This window comes from Bubalus kerabau, chromosome 1 (genome assembly GCF_029407905.1).
Source record: "Bubalus kerabau isolate K-KA32 ecotype Philippines breed swamp buffalo chromosome 1, PCC_UOA_SB_1v2, whole genome shotgun sequence".
Classification (NCBI taxonomy): domain Eukaryota; kingdom Metazoa; phylum Chordata; class Mammalia; order Artiodactyla; family Bovidae; genus Bubalus; species Bubalus kerabau.
In genome coordinates, this window is record NC_073624.1 from 10980242 (window position 1) to 10996424 (window position 16183).

At 45.4% G+C, this 16183-nt stretch overlaps 1 protein-coding gene across 10 annotated transcripts in view; it reads right to left on the reverse strand.

The window, feature by feature from the left end:
* The window catches only part of LOC129643204 (chromatin remodeling regulator CECR2), a 118107-nt gene that overhangs the window by 18116 nt on the left and 83808 nt on the right, over positions 1–16183 (reverse strand). For all 10 annotated transcript variants that reach the window (XM_055567461.1, XM_055567466.1, XM_055567471.1 and 7 more), the window contains 5 exons: positions 13253–13436; positions 12293–12432; positions 11503–11607; positions 8790–8839; positions 7991–8160 (listed from right to left, as the gene is read on the reverse strand). In XM_055567461.1, coding sequence (XP_055423436.1) covers positions 7991–8160; positions 8790–8839; positions 11503–11607; positions 12293–12432; positions 13253–13436 — 649 coding nt within the window. The remainder of the gene's footprint in view (positions 1–7990; positions 8161–8789; positions 8840–11502; positions 11608–12292; positions 12433–13252; positions 13437–16183) is intronic.

Below are 16183 nucleotides of genomic sequence, written 5' to 3' on the forward strand. Positions count from 1 at the left end.
AAACACAGAAACCAATCTGACTGAAGTTTTTTTACTTTTTAATGGTCCTTAAAACGAGTTTCAATTATCGTTTGACTCAGAAATAGAAAGTGCTCTTGCCTAGATAACAGACCTTCTGAAAGTCATTTTTAACTGTTCAAATTCTGAGCCTGGCTTTAAAAGAGCTGGCTAACAAATAAGGTAAAAATCTTTCAGAGTAAAAGAGGAGAGATGAGAATTTTTTAAAACTTAACTACTTTTACTGTACACATGATACTGTAGTCAGCCACCCAAATAGAATTAAACAAAGTTACTTGACTTCTAGATCCTATAACCAGAATGGGCGGTCCACACTGGGTTTGAATGAGCCGGATGCGCTTTCAGAAATAGGGCTGCTGCAGGAATCTCATGGACAAGCCACCCACTGACAGGGAAGCACCTTCCTACCCTCTGCCCCTTCATCCCGTCACAGGTCTCTAATCACACCCACTGTGGCAACATCTGTCCCATGCTGAGAGGTCGTGTGGAGATGCTATTAACAAGGCAAAGCAGACCAAACCTCTCCTCTGCTCAGCTCAACAAGGATCCATGGATGGGGTGGCGGACAGGCAGGGTACAGGTGAACACACGCCTGGCAGGCAGAATTACTTCCTTCAAAAAAAGTGCTGCATTTTCTACACATCAGACCCACTGAAAAAGCAGAGAAAAGCAAGTGCTAACCACACAGTGAGGAGAGCATGAACGTGTCCTCCCCTGCCTGAGGAAGGACACGCTGTGGAGCACAGTCCCTCCTGCCACAGCAAAGACATGTTACAGACGACAACCGTCTCAGCGACAACAGTAACCTGGTAAACAAACAAGACAGATGCCTCCTGCCCGAAGTCAGTGCAAGGAGAAAAAAAGGCAAGAATAGGTCATCATGCACATCCTAAGACTATATAATTTTTTCCAACACATACAACAGTGTATTATTCTTAATAAGGAAAGATATCTAAAGCAATTAACAGCTGTTGCTGTTCAGTTGCTAAGTCTTGTCTGACTTTGTGACCAGCAAAAAAATGCAACATGAGTACAAAATTCACAGAAGGTAAATAAAACACATCCATGATCCTAAGAAAAAACAAAATAGAATATTCACTCACAGCACTGTAAAAGATGAAAAAGTGGCATGTCTGCAAAGACGTGGTAGCACAGACGGCTCACAGTGCTGGGGCCACAGGTCTTCCAAAGGACAAGCGAGACACATGTCAGGAGCCCTGGGCAGGGTAGTGACACCGTGGGACTTCATCTCACAGTTAGACAGCCGGGCCAAGTGTTTCTGAGTACGTTACAGTCAATAATATTTAAAATAGTGAAAAACTGTAAATATCCTATAGGTTTAAAATAGGTAAAATTACATAACTACTATATAGTCATTAAAATTGTTTTTCTGAGGAATATTTAATGAAATATGAAAAGGCTCATGACATTAAATGAAAAACACAGGTCACAAGACGACAGGCAGTATGATCCCAGGTTTCCAATAAATGCACAGAGAAAAGGCCTGAAGCAAACACAGGAAGCTGTAAACAGGGAACCTTGTTACTGTGTCTCCTGCACTTTTTACACTCAGTCTCCCCAGTTCTCTTTAAGAGTGTAGAAATTATTTAGGACACAGAACAACCCACTCCCAAATAAGCCAGGGAAATCATCCAGTATTACATGTTCTACAATGATCTAATTTTTATTAACTTTTTTAATAGAGATCACATAGTAGTGGGAGTAAATTCTAAAATTCAAATGTTAAAAGTACCAAGAGGTTGCTATCATGTATAGATTTTACAATGAGGCATTAAAATTGACTTTAAATAGATTAAGATATTTTGCTAAAATTGAAACAGGAATTTTTTAATTTTTTTGTAAGAGTATAGCTGATTTACAACGTTGCCTTAGTTTCTGCTGTACAGCAAAGTGAATTAGTTACTGTTGTCGTTTGGTAGTAGCTAAGTCATGTCTGACTCTTTAGGACCCTATGGACTGTAGCCCTCCAAGCTCCTCTGTCCTCCACATCGCCTGAAGTTTGCTAAAATTCATGTCCATTTAGGTGATGACACTATTCCACCATCTCATCCCCTGATGCTTCCTCCTTTCGACCTCAGTCAGTTATACATATGCACATATCCACACTTCAGTCTAGACTCCATTCCTATATAGGTCATTACAAACCACTGAATAGAGTTCCCTGTGCTATACACTAGGTTGCTATTAAATATCTTTTATATATTAAAGCAAAAAATTTAAAACTTAAAATCATAAATGCCAAGGACTGCTGCAAAATCAGAGATTATGCATCATTTAGAAACACACATAAAGACACTGAGGTGAAATTCACACAAAACGAACAACTATGAGTGCACAGCTGAGGGGTGCTCAGCATGCTCACAGCGCCTGGCAACCACTGGTTGACCACAGAGCACCCTCAGCACCGGAGACAAAGCCCTGACCTCCATCCCAGCCACGCCGCACCCTCACGCTCCAGCCCCTGGCGACCATCAAGTGATTCTCTTTCTGTGGATCTATTTATTCTGGACATTTTACACAAAAGGAATTATACAATTTTTTGTCTAGTTCAGTTCAGCTCAGTCACTCAGTCATGTCCAACTCTTTGTGACCCCATGAATCACAGCACGCCAGGCCTCACTGTCCATCACCAACTCCCGGAGTTCACTCAAACTCACGTCCATCGAGTCGGTGATGCCATCCAGCCATCTCATCCTCCGTCGTCCCCTTCTTCTCCTGCCCCCAATCCCTCCCAGCATCAGGGTCTTTTCCAATGAGTCAACTCTTCACATGAGGTGGTTTGTCTAGTTAGTTGCATCGAAGTTGGACTGGTCATCTATTTCACATATGGTGGATATACGTGTTTCAATGCTATTCTCTCAAATCATCCCAGTAAGTTATTATTTCTTACGTGCTTAGTATAAATATTAATGTATGTAAAATGTATGTAAAATACATTAATATTTATACTAAGCACGTAAGAAGTAATAACTTACTGGGATGATTTGAGAGAATAGCATTGAAACACGTATATCACCATATGTGAAATAGATGACCAGTCCAACTTCGATGCATGAAACAGGGCACTCAAAGCCGGTGCACTGGGATGACCCAGAGGGATGGGATGGGGAGTGGGTGGAAAGGGGTTTGGGACAGGGGGACACATGTACACCTGTGGCTGATTCATGTCAATGTATGGCAAAAAACACCACAATATTGTAAAGTAATTAGCCTCCAATTAAAATAAATTAATAATAAAAATAATAATAATTTAGTCACCTGATATTAGAGTATTGTAAAAAAAGCAAACTTGTAAGCTCAATCGCATACAAATAATTCTATTAAAAAATGAGCCAAGGATCTGAACAGACATTTTTCCAAGAAAGACACACAGATGGTTAGCAGACACATGAAAAGAGGCTCAACATCATTAATCATCAGAGAAATGCAAATCAAAACCTCACACCTGTTAGAATGGCCATGATGGGTATCAACAAAATGACAAGAGATGGCAAGTGCTGACAAGGACATGGCAAAAGGGAATTCTTGTGCACTGTTGGTGGGGATGTAAACTGGTACAGACACTATGGAAAAGAGTACAGAGGTTCCTTGAAAAATAAAACACAGAATTTGATCACATGACTCAGCATTTCCATTTCTGCCTATCTTTCCAAAGAAAGTAAAAGCACTAGCCTGAACAGGAATATAACTCCCACAGTCACTGAAGCACAACAGCCAAAACTCAGACGTAACCTAAGTGTCCATCGGTGGATGGAGGAATGGAGAAGAGGCGGCGTATGTACAAGGGTATATTACTCAGTCACAAAAAGGAAAATGCTGCCACGTGTGACTACATGGATGACATGAGGGCATTATGCTAAGTGAGATTAAGTCAGAGAAAAGCAAATACTGTATCAACTCACCTACATGTAGAGTCTAAAAACACTGAACTCAAGATACAGACAACAGACAGGGGTGGGGAAAATGAGTGAAGGCAGTCAGCAGTACAGATATCCATTTATAAAATTAATAACTCCTGGGGATGAGATAGGCTTCCCTGATAGCTCAGAATCCACCTATAATGCAGGAAACCCCGGTTCGATTCCTGGGTCGGGAAGATCCCCTGGAGAAGGGACAGGCTACCTGCTCCAGTATTCTTGTGGCTCAACTGGTAAAGAATCTGCCTGCAATGCAGGAGACACGGGTTCAATCCCTGGGTTGGGAAGATCCCCTGGAGAAGGGAAAAGTGATGAGATGCGCAACATGGTGACCACGGTCAATAATACTGTGTTGTATGTAAACATAGAGTAGATTTTTAAAGTTACTCATCACAAGAAAAAACTCCATGTGAGGAGACAGATATTAACTAGACCGCCTGGTGATCATTTTGCAATGTATGCAATTATCAAATCATTATGTTGTACACTCGAAACTAGCGGTACACACCAATTACACCTCAAACAAAAAAAATGTCTGCAATTCCAAGAGCTCAACAACAACAAAACTCAGAGCAGAGTGCCCACAAAGGCTGAGAACAAGAAGCCAGGTCCAGGACCTACCTGTGTAACATGCTCCTGACCACCCCTGCTCACAGGGGCCCTTCTGTCCATTTTAATCCCTGCCTGTCCCTCAACCTGCCTTCGCCAGGCTCCCCCACCTCAGGTTGCTGGCTGCAAACACTTCTGCTCAGTGAGACACCACTTTGCCTCACACTTCCTATGCCTATTCTCTTTCACTATAATTAATGTTTTATAAATTCAGTAGTTCCTATCTGATGTGAATTCTCAAACAGTATCATTTTATATAAATTGCATCATACACATTTAGGAAAAAACATGTATGAAACGCACCAAGAGTGTTTTAAATTTCCATGCAACTTTCTAGGCAGTGTGCTATGCCATGGAAGGCACAAGACTTATGACCTGAAGTTACTTGCGGCAGGCAGTCTTTTAAACTGTCAACAGTTTAATTGTTCAAACTTCAATGGTTTAAAGAACCAGTAAAGTTAATAAAAAATATACAGATATATATATATGTTAGTAGCAGTTAAAAAAATATCTTCACTATTTGCACTGCAACATTTTTTCTTCCAAAGGGGGTATGAAACAGAGCTTAGAAATCCTCAACAATACAAACAGAATCTGGCTGAAGCTCAGCGCAGAACTCCCCATCCACCCACCCCCACCCCCATCAACTCCAGCAGCGTAAGGAGGACCTGAACTCCCTGGCCACAGGTGTGCCCAGAGCTTCCTGACAAAAAAAAAAAAAGCACTGGAACAGAGTTTCAGAGGTCAGCACAGGGACCCTTTGCTGGTATTTCCCCCGGAGTCATAATCAAGACTTTCTGGGGCAAGAAGACTGGACTCCTGGGAGACCAGAAAACCTGCCAATACAGCTTTAAAGACCTAAAGATTTTTTCGGCTATTTAAACAGAAGCACAAAGCTCATGCCACACCAGAGGCTTTCTTCAACATACTCAGTACTGTAACAGACATCAAGAACCTCTTCAATATCAAGAAGAGCGGAATAAACAAACAACACTGCAAGGAAGAGCCAAAACCTTGAGTGTTTAAAGCTAAGCTTTTGCTGGCAGCCAATGAGGAACCTTCCTGTCTGTCTGTATTCAGGTTACTGTGCAAGCTGAGATGTAAAACAGGACATTTAGGGCTCAGCCCAGGGCAGTGAGCAGAGGTGGGAACGAGCTTTCAAACTGTCCAGGTAGACAGCGGGAGCCCATCCAGGCCAATGAGGCAGAAAACCAGTTGAGAACTATGGCTGGACAGCTGACTGAGGCCACTCCAAAGCCAGGGACCCAAAGGAAGAGGAGACCTGGGAGATCAGGAAGTCAAGCAGAAGAGAACCCTGCACGGAGACCGAAGAGACTTGTTCGTATACCTCCAATACCAATGTATTTACAAGCTGAAGAAAAAAAGAGGATGAGTCCAAATACATTGTAAACACAGAAATTCATGAAGGAGCATTTCCCTCTTCAGGGCTCAAGCCAGACAGACAACCGGCTGTGACATCAATGACTACAAGGCCGGGGGGGTCCACACTGGCACAGGCCATCAGACACAGCCTGCAGAAGTGTTTTCTGACCACGCACTGCCTCAAAAGCCAGTGGAACATCTGTGCTAGGAGTCACGGGGCTGAAAACCAGAGCAAGTCTGGAGTGGAGGAGGGTGCTCCTCCCTCCTGCCCCCACACTCTCCTATTTAAACACCACCCTCAGCTTCCCCCCTCCCGTGCAGTCCAGGTCTCTCAGACCTCTTAGCAAATGGAAACAGCCATTTAAACTCATTTACTACTCTAAACTACTTGACAGACAGACCAGAGGGCTCCAGCGTGGGCTCCCAGCAGGCTCCAATCCTCCTTGCAATCTTGCTGGTGCACTTCATGGAACTGGCATTTACATCACTGAAGGAGTGAATTTAAATTCATCCAGAATGGGGCACTAAGATACCTGTATGTCAATGGTAGCCAAGCCAATTCTTTCTTCATTTTATAACTATTTGGAAATTATCATTTCTTAAAGTTTTAGTGAATAAATCTGAATGGTTCTGGAGCTTCTGATGGGATCCCTGTGTGAAAACTCCCCTAATTACTGGTCTGCTAAGCTTCTTTGCTGCATAAGGCCGATTCTGATTTTTGTGCATAATCACCCCCATTTAACTAAAGCTTGCATATTTAAAGTACTAGACAACTTTCAAAATATCAAATCTATTATTCGATCCTTTAGTTTCTAATGTCATAGTTCTTGAAAATTGCACTTAAGATTTAAGTTCTTCTCTCGCAAAGAATCAACTCCTGATATTTTCTGTATCAAAACCACCTGTTTTATGCTTGTAAATTTTTCCCCTTAACTCCCTAATCTAAAGTCTTTTCAGTTAAAAAGGCAGAAATTACAAAAGAGTTTAAGCAGATTAGGTACATGCCTTACAGATGATTCAAGGTGCTGTCATTAATCATACAATCTCTATTTAAATGGTTACTCTAAGAAAACTAGATTCCACATCTCGAGTCCTGGACAAAAATGGTCACAGTGGGCTGTGGACAACAAGATCCAAGAAGAATCATCATTACCAGGACAAAGGACACCAATGAGGAGACGCTCAATGAAAACGCAATTCCTGAAGCCCTGAAGTCAGACCTTCTACGATTCACCCCAAAGCACTGATCTGCTCAATAGTTACAAATATCACCGAACTCCCAGTGTATCACTGTCACTGTATCTGTGCTGCAGCGGGAACTCGTAACACTTTGTCCCCAGGTTTCAGGGCAGGGCTGGCATTCTTATGTTTTCTGTTAATAACTGTTAAGAATCTGAAGCATCAATTTTATCGAAACTGGATGGTTATCAGGCATTGACCACAGAATAGGCATGCCACGGAGTCACCTGGAGGTTACGGTGACAAGGAAGATGTGGCTCATGGCCTGGAGCTGCCTCCACAACTCCCGATGAAACTTAGGATGAGCAGACACCTTGTGGGGGAAACCTCAGGCTAAGACAGTCCAGGGAGAGCACACAGAAACAACTCCAGAAGGGCTTCTGAGAGCCTCGGAACAGGCAAGGAAGCAGACGGGATGCACGGGAAGAGGCCAGGACTGGAGTGCCGCGAGGTTAGAGGAGGAACTGAGGGAGCAACAAAGACAACCCTCAGACAGGTCTGAACTCTGAGAGGGAGACCAGCAGATGAGTTTTCTAAAAGGGGGAAAGAAGCAGCAGCGTATGCACAAGGAGAGGTATGCAAAGAGCGCCCTGCCGAGACACACCTGGGGTCCAGGAGCCATGAGGGTGGGGAGTGTGAGGGCTAAACCCCAGGACCCACAGTAAGCAAAGTGGAGGCTCGAGGTCCTACTCTTGGGGCCCGGAGGAAAGCTGGCCTGCTCAGCAGAGCGAGGGGCCACGCAAGTCTCTGAGGAAGGCACCCTGCCCAGAGCAGCTTCGCGCTACGTGGGCCCGTGTGCGCACCTTCTGGGCGATCATGCTGCAGATCTCAGGCAGGAAGTCCTCGCTGAGCAGTTTGTAGAGCTGGCGCTCTCGTACAGAGGTCCTCTCCCGGAAACTCTCGGTGACCTGTCTCCACTCCTGCTCAGTCTGGCACAGGAGCCACCAGGAGCCTTGCCCTGGTCCCTGGGACCCTAGAAGAGAGAGTCATGGTCAGGAAATAGGCCCCATGGATCTCCTTCTCCTCTCTGCCCTCAGGTTCACTGGCACCCTGGGTTACCCTTTAAGGCTGATAATGTACACTTCAGATGTTCTGGCTACTCTCCTGTTCACAACTAAGAGCTATGAAGTCAATACAAACACAACTATGGTGACCTTCCGACTCCAATAACCTAGAAATGTTCCAATGCATCTGCTTTTCTACATAAATGGCTTTGAGCTTCAGGAGTGTTCCTTGTTACATTGAGATACTGTAAATTGCTTTTTCTCCTCAAATGTTTGTATTGTATTACAGATTGCATAAAAAGTCTACATAAGAACACAGTACACATCCTTATGTTGTAAAGTATTTCACGTTAAAAGAAAGCTCTTGACAAGCTTTGCATTCATCCCAATGTTAGGAGCCTATTACACTGGGCCTGGGAAGGGGCTCAAGTGAAGTGACCTGGTCCTGATCTCGAGGGATTTGTAAGGAGAGATGGACACAGGGAGACAATGTGTGAGGGCAAGGAGGCTGGTGGGAAGACTACTGCAATGGTCCCAGCAGTCTGCACCAGACTCTGGAAGGTGACGTAAGCCCTCCAACCCCTACGAAGGCCGTTACCGTTTCTCGTCTGCAACTCAGATGCTGAGGAGTTCTCTTCCTGCTTGTCACTAGAACAAAGGAAAGGGGTCACCATTAAAACAAAAACACAGCCAAAATTTTCTGTGCTTCCCTGGAAGAAAGGAACACTGGCTTCCTATTAATACCAGAAAAGTGTGTGTGTGTGTTTGCATGTAATGCACATTGGCTTACTATTAATACTAGGAGAGAGAAAGTGTGTGTGTGTGTGTATGTGTGTGTATAAGGCACAATGCCTTACTATTGGTATCAGAAAAGAGAGAGTGTGTGTGTATAAGGCACAGCAGCTTCCTATTAACACCAGGAGAGAATGTGTGTGTGTCTCTGACATGTCAGCAGAGCAAGGTCAGGAACATGGAGGCGGGCAAGTTGGCACAGAGAGGGGGAGGACAACACACAGGAATACGGCACCACCGCCCAGGAATGGAGGAGCTCAGCGTCGACACTGAAAGGCCAAGGAAAGGGCTTGCTACCTGACCGAGGGCTGCACTGAGCACAAGACTGTTGAATTGACCCCCACGGCAGGTTGAAGTGAGCAACACAGGTTCTGAGGTTGCCCACCCCCGCTCAAGGCATGCCACCTTGACCTCAGCAAAGTCAACGAAATTCCCTGCAAAACGGGACCGTTAATGATGTGAGATACAAACATGCTCAGCGTTACATGACCAATAGTGCTGTCTCCCTAGACCATGAAGGGCATGCTCTGGATGTTCTGGCCCTGCACAGCCTCCTGGAAGAACAGCAATGCCCCGCATCGTTGCTGCCAACAAAGGCAGGCACAGGCCGCACTCACCCACTAGGCTGAAGCGTGGCTGGTGTGACTGAGGAACGGAACTTTAAACTTTATTTATTTAAAAAAAAAAAAATTAAAAATTATTTTAGGGACTGAACTTTCTCTTCACTTATTTTCCCCCTTCTACATATATCTTACTGTATTTCTTTTTCATCATTCTTTAAAAAAAACAACTTTTAACTGAGGTATAGTTTCAGGTGTACAACAAACGCAGTGAGCACAATTTTTAAAGATTACACTCCATATTCAGTTCTAAAACACTGGCACATCTCTGTGACATACTCATTTCTACCTCTGTCCCCTAGCTCACCCCTCCCCCTTCTGTTTCCCCTCTGCTCACCCCCAGTTTGTTCTCTGTATCTGCTTTGTTACATTCACTAGTTTTACTTTTTAGATTTCACAAAATTTTATTTAATTTAAAAACACTTCAATACTGCACTGGATTCAGAACGCTACAGAATAAAGTCACCAGCAGAGGGCAGCACAGGAGCACTGGGCTTGTGAGGCGAGGCCACTCCACGGTGGCTCTGATTCTGGGGCTCAAGGGAACCAAAGATGAATGTACAGAACAGCTTGCTGGATTTACATGGACGTGTAGGCTGCTAACAAAACCCAGAAACTGATGTCTTGTGTATAAAACACAATGACAGGACTATTTCTCACAAATTCTGGTGGGAGGAAAGCTTGCATTCTATGGTCAAAATTTCAGAAAAGTTAAGTGGAACACTGATTGTTAAAACAAAAAAACCAAATTCTGATCGACTGATCCATAATCAGATCCCTAAAAACATTTATTAGCAGTTAATAAGCAACACAGTGAAATCTGGTCCACTTCAGGCATTTAGCTTATTTAAGCAGTTCTAACAATAAGGAATGATGCTAAAGCTGAAACTGCAGTACTTTGGCCACCTCATGCGAAGAATTGACTCATTGGAAAAGACTCTGATGCTGGGAGGGATTGGGGGCAGGAGGAGAAGGGGATGACAGAGGACGAGATGGCTGGATGGCATCACTGACTCGATGGACGTAGGTCTGAGTGAACTCCGGGAGTTGGTGATGGACAGGGAGGCCTGGCATGCTGCGATTCATGGGGTCGCAAAGAGTCGGACACGACTGAGCAACTGAACTCAACTGAACAATAAACCAGAGAACAAAGAAGCAGTTTGCTCTGTGTTATTAGAATTTTTAAGACTGTGACTTAACTTCCGTAAGTAAATAATTATATATCTGATCCTTAAGTAAAAGGTATAAAAGTATTTTTACACAGTACAGGTCAGACCCTCAAAACTCTTATATTGAGATTCACATGGTGGATATTCCTAAAAGACAACGACATACTAAAATAAAATTTCCCGGGACTTCCCTAATGGTCCAGTGCTCAAGATTCTGAGCTTCCACTGCAGGAGATCCCTGGTTGGGAAACTAAAATCCTGCCTGCATGAAGCACACTGTGGCCAAATAATTAATTAAAATTTTCCCAAAATATAACAATCTTTTTCTTTGCTAAAATTAAATACCAAATAAACACTTAGAAATGTTTAAGGTCTCATCTTAACAAAATGAGTTCTAAACACAATAAAGCACATTTACTACTGAAGTTTCCTTACCAGGAAAGAACTCCAAGACTCACAGTATTAACTCACTCCACCTCCTGTGCAGAAATCGGGGGCAAAGGGATCTGAAGGGCACTTTCTGTGAGCAGGTGCCTTCCACTGCCAGAGCCCCCACTGCCCAGGGGGAGGGCTCCCAGACAGCTGGTAACCTGAGAGGGGCCGGGCCGGGAACCCCAAGGACTCCAGTGCACACCCACATCCTCCCCGAGACACAAAGAGCAAGCAGGGAGCGAGCCCTTCCAGCATAAGGGTTTGGGTTAGGGACCTTCACACACTAAGATTTTCTCACCTCATGAAAGTGTCCTCCTGTAGTTTTTTCCGTTTTGGGGGTCTTCCTCTTCTTTTACCTGTTTTCCCAGGAACACTTGAGACATTCTTTTGTCCTTCACTTTCCCTAAGAAATAGTACATTAAACAGAAATGTCAGTTGTCTGGCCACAAGGTTACTAAACAGGATAAAGGCAGCAGTTATAGGGACAGGACAGGGCAGCCTCACGTCTTCCGTTATTATTAATAAAACGTGGAACCAAGGAAATGGACGTCTCCCACACGAACATCTGGGCTGGTAAAGAATCTACCTGCAATGCGGGAGACTGGGTTTGATCCCTGGGTTGGGAAGGGAAAGGCTACCCACTCCAGTATTCTGGCCTGGAGAATTCCATGGACTGTACAGTCCATGGGGCTGCAGAGACATGACTAAGAGACTTTCACTTTTCAGGCTTCCCTAACAGCAAAGGGCCCAGCAACCTGAAGCGCGGGGAAGATGGCAGCACAGCTCGGGGACGCTGTCTGAGGCCTCTTTCTTGCCAAGACCCCAGGGTAGGATGGGGTTCTCCAGAACCCACTCTGCCACAGGGAAGGCCCAGGGCGCACTGGTGCTGCCGAGAGCTGGCCCCAGCATCAGCCCAGGGAGCAGGGCCGGAGAGCGAGTCCTCCGTGCTTCTGTGTGGCGCGCCTCCTCGCAGGCACGCTGCTACATACGCTCCCTCCTCCACGAGAGACGTTAAACTGTGCAGTGGAATTTGGAGGCACTGGGCGTTAACGACGGTGGCGACGGCAACACGACCTCCAGGAAGGTACCTGCTCAGAGCGAGCTCTCCATGGGACCCCCCTTGTGCCGGGTCCTCCTTGTACATTCGCGTTCCGTAAAAATACCAGTAGAGGGCCCCCGAGCTGTCCTCGCCCAGCGGCTCCACACGGAGACTGTCTGCGTCCAGGCCCTGCGCAGGTCAGGGAAAGAGGTTTGGGCAACAAGAGAAAACGGAAACGAGGATTCGAAATATATTCTCACAGATTCCTCACATTACAATGGCCAAACACCTGGGGTGATTCTCATTCCGGGTCCAGACATATCGGACCAGGATAAGGCTCCTGCTCCAAGAACAGGATGTGGAAATATTTCAAACCCTCCCCCATCACTGCCCCCGTGTTGCCAAAAACAGAGAAAGCCCCAAGAATTCTGATGAACTTGTGACCCATCTGGCTTGGAACCACACGAGGGGAGACAAGCCCCACAGGAGAGTCAGTGCTGAGGCAGCCTCAACCCACACGATGCCAGCCCAGCCCAGCGCTCCCAACTGACCAGCATCACCTCACTGCTGCCCCTGGTGACTGAGACCAAGGCCTTGGTGAAGGCCGAGCTGAGCTGGGCTACAGATCTCACCATGGTTCCCACCCAAGCTCACAGGCACCCCCGACCTCCCAGTGAGGGCAGGATCAGGTGAGGGAGAGGTGGCCAGAGACCCGCCCAGCACACTTCTGCCGCGTGCATGCAGCGTGTGGTGGGGATGGGGTCAAGTCCTTGGGAGGTGTCATAAATCTTAATTATGCCAAGTCAAATTTCAGACCTCAGGAAATAACATTCAGTGACTAATGTAACCGCAATTCTGGATGATGACAGAGCGGACAGGAGCCTACGACTGTTCCCATGGCAGCAGGGACCCGGGATATGGAAAGGGGAACACACCAAAGCGGCCAGCACAACCCAGAGCCGGCTTCCCTGAACCGCGGCTCCAGGGAGGGTGCCTGTCAGTCACGCACCTTGAGGAGGTCGAAGACGTCGTCTGCGTCCAGCCGGTAGTCACAGAGGCGGTGGAGAATCTCCACTCGGGTGCGCAGGGGCAGGTCCTGGAAGCTGGCCTCCCGCAGAGGGTTGGGCTTCCCCTCCTCCAGCTCCCAGCGGTAGTTGATGATGTCCTCCAGGTAGCTGTGGAAGGTCTGAGGCCTAGCCAGTGGCCCAGACACAAAGGTATGTGAATACCACACAGAGGATTGGGGGGTGGGGGCGGGGGGCACTGGGGGCTGATACATCTTCAACAGTAGCAGAACTGAAAGCCCCTGGAAGGGCCTGCGAGGCCCTCGAGCAAACGCTTGTTACTGCACCATCTCCTTGGAGCTGACAGTGTCAAGTCCCAAAGTTTACCAATATTTAAGAAAGCTTCTCACAGAACGGGTTGTTCTGCACGTTCAGCCACACGCAGCACACGTGTGCAGCGGCAGACACCGCAACAGGCCGTGTCGACTGTCACCTGTACAGGCACACACTATGGAGCTCAAGAGGCATTCAGTTTATACAGGCAGCCTCTACAGACCTCAGGGGGCATTTAGTTCAAAGTCAGGTCCGTGACTTAAGAGGGCAAACAGCAAAGAAGGCCAGGGTCTGCCTGGCTTAATCCATTCATGTTTCATGTTCTGATGCAAAGGCAGAAAAACCTCCTCCAGAACATAAGCATGAACAAGCAAGAACACAGAACACATTCATGTGCTATTACATGTAACCCTGTAGGCATGATACAAAACACTATATTCTAAATTTGAGAGGTTTTTCTGCAGGAAACATTTAAGACAGTTCAATGACAACTTAAATTTCTGACTAGTACCTAATGTGCCTTGTATATAACAGTGTGTTATGCATGCCCGCGTGCTTAGCCGTGTCTGACTCTTTGCAGCCCTATGGACTATAGCCTGCCAGGCTCCTCTGTCTAAGGGATTCTCCAGGCAAAAATACTGGAGCGGTTGCCAAGTTTCCTTCTCCAGGGGATCTTCCTGACTCAGGGACTGAACCTGCATCTCCTGTGTTTCCTACACTGCAGGTGGGTTCTTTACCCACTGAGCCATCGGGAAAGCCCCGGTTTGTAACAAAGTGATGTTTAATTGTTAGATAGTTACTCTATATCTCAACTATTAAAGAATCTGGATACAATTTCACCTAATGCTTGATTTAAAAACATTTTTCTCACTAAACAACAGCTCCAAAGGAATTATGTAGGTCAATATTTTTAAGAGAGGCAGTTACCATGTTATTTTATAATCTATGGTAGTTACAGCTGTAGAAAAAGTCAGAAGAAATATTCTTAGAAAAAAACAAAGGGCCTTAGGCAACTAAGAAATGAAACATTTTGCTCTTTCAAAGAGAGAAGGAACTTCATTTCCATCCCACTGATACCTCAAACCAGCATAGAGTGAATGTGGGTAGCTCACCGAAATCCATCATGACACCTGGGAGCAGGGCTCTCGGCCCAAGGAGCCGAGGGAGCCCTGCCTGCAGCACCTGCAGCTCTTACAGGCTGAGGCCGCCAGCGCAGGGCGCTTGTTCTGGATGGTTATCACCAATCCTTCCAAAGGAACAAAAAGACTGAAGCGCATGGTCCATGTCTATGTTCCTTCTTGTCTGAAAGAAGTTCTAAATGCTAATTCCCTCCCCTCCCCTTAAAATAGCTTGCAAGAAAGAGACATAACCATCTCTACACACTCCAGGGTGAGCATCTCAGAACCCCAGCAGAGAACTGCTCGTTTTGCTTTCCACAGAATAAGCTTCTACCAGGAGACCCACGTGACCTGGGAGGTGTGACCAAGCAGGGAAACAACCTGCCTGAGATCACCAGAGTAAAGGAAGACTGCTGTGTCAGTTCTGAGACATGAAAGGGTATCTGCAGTCCACGTGCAGGCAGCAGTGAGGACCTGGCATCCCAGTGCCATGTAGAGACGAAACAGAAAAATTCAGTTCAGTTCAGTCACTCAGTCATATCCGACTCTGCAACCCCATGGACTGCAGCACGCCAGGCTTCCCTGTCCATCACCAACTCCTGGAGTTTACTCAAACTCTTCTCCATTGAGTCAGTGATGCCATCCAACCGTCTCATCCTCTGTCGTCCCCTAATCTTCCTGCCTGCAATCTTACCCATCATCAGGGTCTTTTAAAATGAGTCAGTTCTTCGCATCAGGTGGCCAAAGTATTGGAGTTTCAATTTCAGCATCAGTCCTTCCAATGAATATTCAGGACTGATTTCCTGTAGGATGGACTGGCTAGATCTCTTTGCTGTTCTACACTACAGTTCAAAAGCATCAATTCTTCAGTGTTCAGCTTTCTTTATGGTCCAACTCTCACATCCACAAATAAAGAGACTAACTTTTGGTAATTCCTAAAAGGCCCCATAAGAACATTTGAAAAGTACTTATTCATAAAGATCATAAAACAATTCAGCCCAAAACCACTAAACCAATGTCTCTTTTGTAGGACTATATGGTACCTGCCATGTCTTGAAATCAATTAAGAAATCATGACAAGTAAAAAATCATGACAATTTCAAACTCAAGGAAAATATGACTAAGATATAAAACATATTTTAACAGGGAAATATATATATAACAGATTTTGTGTATATGAATGCTTATGTTCGGTAAAAAAGAAGAGTACTAAAAGTCATCTAGAAATTTTTGAAAAGCTACTTGGAAATCTTTGTCTTTAAAAAGATAAAGAACTGTCTTGAGTGGAAGCCAGATGGGACCTTAATTAAATATTATTTGTATGAATTGGAAGTCTGGAGTGTCAAGTTTAAGGTGAGAAATGGTACAGTAAGAATTCTAAACAGCTTCTGATAATTAAAGATGCACCCTGCTACCCCAGAATCTCTCTGTCTCACACATATGTACACATACGTACACACACACACACACACAGATACACACATG